This window comes from Egretta garzetta, unplaced genomic scaffold, assembly GCF_000687185.1.
Source record: "Egretta garzetta isolate BGI_Z169 unplaced genomic scaffold, ASM68718v1 scaffold207, whole genome shotgun sequence".
In the NCBI taxonomy this organism is placed as follows: Eukaryota; Metazoa; Chordata; class Aves; order Pelecaniformes; family Ardeidae; genus Egretta; species Egretta garzetta.
Window position 1 is genome coordinate 2,322,596 of NW_009260185.1, and position 7,341 is coordinate 2,329,936.

A 7,341-nucleotide genomic window follows, 5' to 3' on the forward strand; every position below is an offset into this window, starting at 1 on the left:
GGGGGGGCCGGGGCACCCAGCCCCGCGGAGCCGGCGTGGTCGGAGGTGTATGGAGAGGAGGCGTGTGTTTTGGGGAGGGGGGAGGCAGCGTTTCACCCCGCAGCGCCCTCCGCATTTCACTCCCGCCCTCTGGTACCTGGAAGCGTTATGGCCTTAGCAAACCCCTCCGGCAGGGCTGGGGTGCACAGGGGGAAGGAAGGAGGGCTCAGGGGAGAGGATGGGGAGGGAGAGGAGCTGAATGAGCCTGAAATGACTTCTGTCTGCCTCTGGAAAACACAGCTACGGAGCGATACAATTAAGCACGTAGACGTAGGTCCATGTCTCCTAGCCAGGGCCCCCCGAGGAGACCCAGCTCCAGGAGAGATCCGTGTTAGAGCAGCACCGTTGTCCGTGCTTTTACGCAGTGTATCCATTCGCTTTGTTGATTATTGTTTTCTTTTCTTCTTTTCCTTTTTCTTCTGTTTCTTTCCCCCTTTCTTCTCCAGCCTCGTTTCGTTTGTGTTTCAGTTTGGTTTCTTTCCCTCCTTTTCCTTTGGAGTTGTTGACGTGCTGATGTGTTGCGGAGCTCGGCTCCTTGCGGGTGTTGATAACTGCTTTGTTTTTGATTAATCTCAGCTATCTGGGCAGTGTTGTCGAGACAAGCTTCTCCTCAGCTCAATAGGTAAGGGTGATCCATGTCCGAAAGGATGGTGTGGGTGCTGTGGAGGGTGGCTGGGAGCGGGGCATGAGAGGGGACATGGAAGGGGCTTTTCCAATACCATCTCTTCCTTTAAAGGGGAATAAGGAATCCGAAAACACTAGGAAACACCTCTGGACGCACAGTCTCTGTGGCTTTTGGGTTTCCCCTCCCGGCAGCACGCCGCTGCTCCCCTGCCTTCGGGGAGGCGGCGGGGCTGGAGAGCCTGGTGGCGGCAGCCGTGTCTTCGTGTTGGGGTTTGGGATGGGCCAAGCTGCTGTCTCCCCATGGCCGCCCTTCCTTTCTTGGAGAAGGGTGACACGTGGCACCCTCGGCCCTGGCAGGGCTTGCGTGGCGCAAGGGTTGTGCGGTGTTGAGGTGGGGTTGTCCCAGCTGGTCCAAACCAGGAGGAACTCATGTCTACCCCCTTGGAGCCTGTTAAAACAGCCACCTCTGGAGCAGCCAGCCGCATGCAGCGCTCTTGGAGCGGGGCTCCAAAAATCAGCCGCCAGTTGTGGTCCAGGGCATGGAGAATTTTGTTCCCATCAGTGCCTGGACCTGTTTTCTTCTTCCCAAGTCTTCTCAATTACGGAAAGGTGGAGAAGTCTGTCTTTCAAGATGGATTGCATGGTTGGCAGCAGCGTAACTGTAGCTTCAGACTGCCAGTGAGGTGTTTTATCATTCCTGTCACAAGTGTAGTCATAGTAAAAGATCTCCCTCTTTGAAATACTCCTTGGAGAAATCTTTAAGACTGTTTCTGACCCAGCCCTAAGCAGATCTTGAAAGACCCTTCCAAGAAAATACCTCTTGGGCTGCCTTCATGGGGCCGGTTTCCTAGATGGCTCTGGGCATCCCTGGAACTGGGACAGAGTAATTGGGAGATGGTTTTCAGACCTTACAAGCAGAGAATGTCACTAAAACTGCTAAAGACAGATGGGATAGTAGTCATTCTTGACCCCAAGGAGTGAGAATGCTGACCCATTTGGCTGTCAGCCAGGCTGGTTATGGAAGGAGAGGTGGGATTGCAGATGGAACCGTTTCTAGGGCCTGGTCATGCCCAAGCTTCCTTAGGACAGGTCTTACAAAAACTTAAGCTCTGCTGCCTTGGATGGGAAGAGTCAAGGTCCTGGCTGATGCTCTCCTAATGGCCTGAGGAGCTTTGTTGGACTGGAAAAGTGCCTCACGAGAAAGAGATGAAATGCCTAGAGAAATCAGGTAGATGTTCCAGAAGAGGGGAATTCTTCCAGCTGAGGTAGAGGGTTGTCCTGGGGCAGGGAGAGCAGGAGAGGGGAGGAAGGAGTGTCAGGTCATGGTGATGGGAGCAGGTATGAGATAGAGGAGCCATCCACTTGGCATGGCAAAACCCCTCCAGTTTGAGCCTTGCAGCCTCCAAGCTCTTAAGCGCTTGGCCACCACCTTCTTCTGTTTTCCCCTGCTGATCCCAGTGCAGGTTGTCCCATGAGGAGCAGACCTAGCACCAGGCCTTGATGAGATCTGGGCTGTGCCAGACTTCTCAAGAAATGGGGAAGCCCTCAATGAGGACATGGCTGTTTTCTCTATTCTTTTTCCATGGTGCTTCCCAGCTCCGGGATCGTTAGGGACACGAGTGAACGTGGCTTTAGTGCAGCAGGGGTGAGTCCAAGCTCATGTCTGAGTTCCATGTGGCTCTTGCACATATCCTGCCTGGCTCCTGGCTCCGGTGCTGGGTGCCGTGGGCTGACAGGGTTTCAGGAGCAGGGTCACACTGCCCAGGAGGAAGTTTCTGAGGAGCAGCCATGCGTCCTACTCCGAGACACTGCCAGGGGTTGGAGTCACGGGAGTGATTCCAGAGTCACTATCCCCAAAAAGGGAAAGCCAGAAGAATAAATCTCACTTTAATAAGCGAGGAATCCCGTAAAGAGCCCAGCCAAGTAATTTCTTGATGATTTGGGGTCATAAAATTGTCGGTGCGTGCGGAGCACAGGGATTTTTACACCAGACCAGCCAGATTTCTGTGCTGCAGTAATAAAAGCTGAGAGGAGGAGAGGGAGAGGCAGTTTGCGGGCTGGGTGGTGGCTGCAGCCAAGCCCCCGGTGCTGGGAGCAGGCGTGGGGCGGCTGTCGCAGAGTGGCTTTCGCCGAGGGAAGGGTGGGTAGGTTTTACTGATTAGCAGAGATAAAAAAATGCCGTTGCTGAGTTGGCCCAAGCAGTTTTCCCATCTTCTTCTCCTCTTCGGATGCGATGCGCGGTGATGCATCTCCTAATGGGGAAGAGGGGGCTGTCGTCTCCCTGCAGAGGGAAACCCAAAAACCACAGACAAGGCGCCAAGCCCCCGCGCCCCTCGGCACTGCAGCTTGCCCCGGGTGGCCGTTCCGGCCCCCCCTGCTTGCCGGGACAACGCTGCCGAGGCCGGGAGCTCGGGGGCTTGGCCGTGGCGTAGTGTTGAGTGACGAAGGGACGTCGGCGCCAGGCGTGCGGGAGGAGGAGCACCCCTCGCTCCCCACTTGAAAGCAAACAGGTTCCCCTTTAAAGACTGTCCATGTGCTGATCCTCTGCATGTGTTTCATGCCTCCTCCCGCTTGGAGAAGTTGTGAGTCCGCTTGTCTGAGTGCGTTTTTCTTTCCTTTCTTAATTATTATTATTATTTTTTTCTTTTCAGTCTCTTTAATTTACTTATATATTTTCTCACTCCTGTTCTTCATTTATCTTCCTCTCTCCCCCCCCCCTTTTCCTGTGACTGTATCCCCCTCTTCCTCTCCAGTCCGGCCCCTTTTCCCTCGCCCTCTCTCCTCCCCGCTCCTCTCCTGTCAGCATGGTGAAGTCCGTTGTGTAGATGAGTTGTGGTGTCTGCAGACCTGTAGAAGGGACCCCCTTCTCCGGTGTGCTCCCCGCTGTGACCAGCCCCTTCCTCCTTGCGGTGCCTCGGCAGCAGCAGCTCTGGGACAAGGGGCCGTCACCGCTGTGTTTCTCTAGCACCTCTTGCGCTGAAGGATCTCAAGTGATGCGCCGTGGCATCCCGGGATGGAGGCAGCAGCCAGCACTGCCTCGGAGCAGAGGGGGAATTCCAACTTGCAGGACATCTCATGGGATCACACAGGACTTGAGCTTGAAACGGAGCCTTGTGTAGGCGAATTGAGCTCTCCATCTGAGTAGGATGAAGTGTTGAAGGACACAGTGGGCTCTGGTCCAAGTGGATGCTCTAACATGTCCAAACTGTTCCTGGATGTCGCTGTCTTGACTCAAGGAATGAAGGACACCGGGTACGCGTGCTGTGAGATCTCCACGAGGTGGAATACGTGTATTGTGCCCTTGAATCTCCCGGTCCTTTTCTTTACATGGGTACCCCCTTTTGGGTGGGAAAAGGTTAGTGATGCTTTCAATGGGCCTTCACCCTTACATCTTTGCTTCATGTGTGGAAAGACGTTTGAAGAGGAGCAGCTGAGATGTGTGTTGGATTGGATAGCTCTTCTCCCCTAGCTACCTCCTCCAGTCTTGGGCCTCTCTGAGGTCCCTCGGTATGTTTGTGGCCTCTCTGTCCATGCAGTTCAGACCCTTGCTTGTTCAGAAGGGTTGCCCTTTGAAGACTTAAGGAAAACTGCTGTGTTGGGCGTTTATGGCGTCTCGCAGAAGGCTTGTGGCAGAAATTCACGTGTGTTTCTTGAAGCTCCTTTGCTTGGCTCTACACTGAAGTCGCTAGAAGTTCACCCGCCTCCCTGAACCTCTCATCTGTTGGTGTTCAAGATGCCTCTCGTGCATGAACAGTTGCCCAAAATACTAACTCTGGGGGCAGGAGGAGGCTTTTGGCTGAGCTTATAATGAAAATTAATTTGAAAGAATCAGAGTCCTTTGAAGAAGTAAAGGGTGGGTAGAGCAGATAAAATTTGGCTGGTGAGTAGCATCATTTTGTCCTCCCCTGTATCTCTTCCTTGCCAGAGGTCAGACAGTATTTATGGTGACGCATTGGTTCAGTGCGCTTGCTGTTATATTTGTGTGTATAAATACAAGGCCAATTACGGCGAACTAGTGGAAATGAGCTTCAGGCAATTTCCTCATAATCCCTTGCGTAAATCTGTCTAATTTTGTCAACATGCCACAGAAGCATCTTCTTAGAAGGAAAAAAGAATGGAAAGAGCAAGAGCCTTTTACAAGCTGAGCTTTAATAATATTAGCAAAGTTGTCTGGGCGGTGGGAACAGGCGGTGGAAGACAGACGCCGATGGGCAGGAGGGTGACAGGATTGTCGAGCTTGCCGGCGTCCAGGGCTTGGCACGAGAGAGCTACCTGGGGGATGGACTGGGATTGGCGTAGTTAAAGCTGCAATTAGCCAAGTACCTACGTGAATGTAACTATGGTGCAAATATTTGTGTTTGGGTGGATACAAGATGGAAAAAGCCTGCTATTGACCATTCAAGCAGGAATTACTGCAGGGAAGTCCCATGTTGTTGTCCCGTTGGGTCCCTGTGGTCTTCCTCTGAGCCAATGTGTGCCCGGGGTGCAGCCCGGCGGCTGTCGGCGTTGTGTGGCTCAGCGGGTAGGGCCCCAACAGAGCTCAGAGCCGCTGGTTGCGCTTGGGAAGAAGGTGTTTAAGCACGGCAACTACGTGGGCTTGTAAACGTTGTCTTTCCTACACGGGAAGGCTGTCGCTTGGATCCAGCCAGCAGGACTCCCAGCTTGTCTAATGAGGTGCTTCATCTTTGGCTGGCATGCTGCTCTGCTGGGAGCTGGAACAGGGGCTCTTCAGGAGCATCCACGCCTTGATGTCTCTGTTGCGATGGGAAACGTGAAAAGGGACTTTTCTATCCCCGAGTCTTTGGGTTTCCACTGCATCTGCTGTGCCCCAGCTGCTTCATCAATTCACACTGCGCTTTTCTTGGCGCTCTCCGACGCTGATAGCGGAACCGAGAAGCTCGGCAGTCGCACGCATCTTCAAAACCAACTCCTTCTGCTCCCCACGGGGAAGAAATCCCTTGGGAGCTCTTCGCCTGCGCCACTCCAGCTGAAGTATCACGGCTCTGACAGCTGCTCGGGATCTCAGATGTAAAGCGTTGCTCTCGCGCCGGGCTCCCTGCAGCGGTGGCACGCGTGGGGACTTGTAGAGGAAAGCGGGGTGTCTTCAGCACCGGAGAGGCTCCCCCTTGAGACCCAAGGGAGACATGAAGCTCCAACCGCACGAAGGTGGCTCTGCTCTCGTACCGCAGCCCGGGTGCGCTGGGGCTCTGTGCTCAAGCCCATGCGCTTGCCCGTTCCCCGCGGCTTCCGCCGGCACCGGCAGCATTTTTGCAATGCCGGATGGGTTGCACCTTACTGACAGACCGGGAATGAGGCGGATGAGTTCAGCCACGGCTTTTTGGTGACAGAGCAGGAGTCTGAATGCACCGATGCTGCGTCCTTGCTGAGGTTCCTCCACCTGCCCATCCTGCTGCCTTGTGAAGAGCCCGTGGCTTGCGGGGTTTGCTAAAGCCTGCCCCGGTCACAGTGGCCTGAAGATGCAGGAGTTGCCCTCAGCCCTGTCCTCTGCATGGTTGTTCTGTGCAAAGGTTTGGTTGCTGACCTCTGGTGACCGAGCTGTGCGAGCAGAAGAGTGTCATCTCCTCCTTGAAGGGGGTAGGACAGGCTTAGAGGCACGCTGGTTTAAATCTCCAGGCTTTTCTCCCTGGAGCCTGGCTTTATTGCAAAGAAAGGTGCTTTGTGGATGCTTCCCCTGTTGTCTCCGGGCACCTTGTGTGCAGGTTGCTCTGTGTTGACTTGGGTTGACCTGTGGCTTCTGCTGTCTTGACTCAGATTTCTCCTTCTGTGGCCTAAGGTGTTGGTGCAACTTGGAGGGACGTGAAGGTAAAAGGGAGAGGGGGAAGGAAATGGGAAAGCAGCAAGAGGGGGGATGCTGTGCTGCGTTGTAAATGAGAGCTGGACCGATGCTCTCGTAAGGAAAAGGTTTTCCTCTACCACACTGCTCTCCACAGTAGTCATACCCTCCGGTCCTTGGGCAAGAAAAACAGGTACAGTGAAGAAAATAGAGAAAAAAACCAAAAAAAAAACCCAACCCCTTTGCAAAGGGGAGACCACTTAACCTTGAGCTGGTTCCTGTAGAAGAGTTACTTGGGGGCTGAAGCTGGAAAACTGGCGCAACTCCAGGCTCTCCTGGGGGAAACAGCCCTTTGTAAATCCCCTCCTTGTCCCTCGCAATAAAACCTTGTCAGTGTTTCCATCTCAACGTCCTGTCCTGCAGGCCAGGAAAACCCGGCTCCCAGCCTCTCGGTGTTAAGGAGCAGGCACTCCTGGGCTGTTGTGTTTCTGTTGTCGCTTACAGCAGGGACCTGGGAACGAGGTGCCGCTCCCGGCTGTGTCGGTGTGTGCCCTTCGTGTCCCTGTCTGTCGTGTAGCCCCTGGGTTTTTTGGCTGTGGGAGCAGGGCCGGGCAGGATCCTGCCTCCCCGCTGTTTGTGGCGCCGGTGTCGTCTGCCCCGGGTGGCTCGTGGTACCCGTCTCGGTGCTGCTGTGCCGCTTCTGCCTGTCTCTTCCTCTTCTCTCCATCCCAAGGGGTTTCCCACCACTTCCCAGAAATGCCTTATCGGACATAGGATCTGCCCCGTCCTTTTTTTTGGTTAGCGGTGCTGGCATGGCAGGCAGGTTTGCTGGGTTGCTGGCGGCTCTCGTGGGGCCGGCGTTGGATGTTGCCGGCAGGACCGGC

The 7,341-nt window shown here is 54.5% G+C and overlaps 1 protein-coding gene across 1 annotated transcript in view; it reads left to right on the forward strand.

The window, feature by feature from the left end:
* IGSF9B (immunoglobulin superfamily member 9B) overlaps positions 1-7,341 on the forward strand; it is a 37,594-nt gene that overhangs the window by 26,186 nt on the left and 4,067 nt on the right. The window contains exon 17 of the mRNA XM_035897497.1: positions 856-925. Within this exon, the coding sequence (XP_035753390.1) occupies positions 856-925 (70 nt within the window). The remainder of the gene's footprint in view (positions 1-855; positions 926-7,341) is intronic.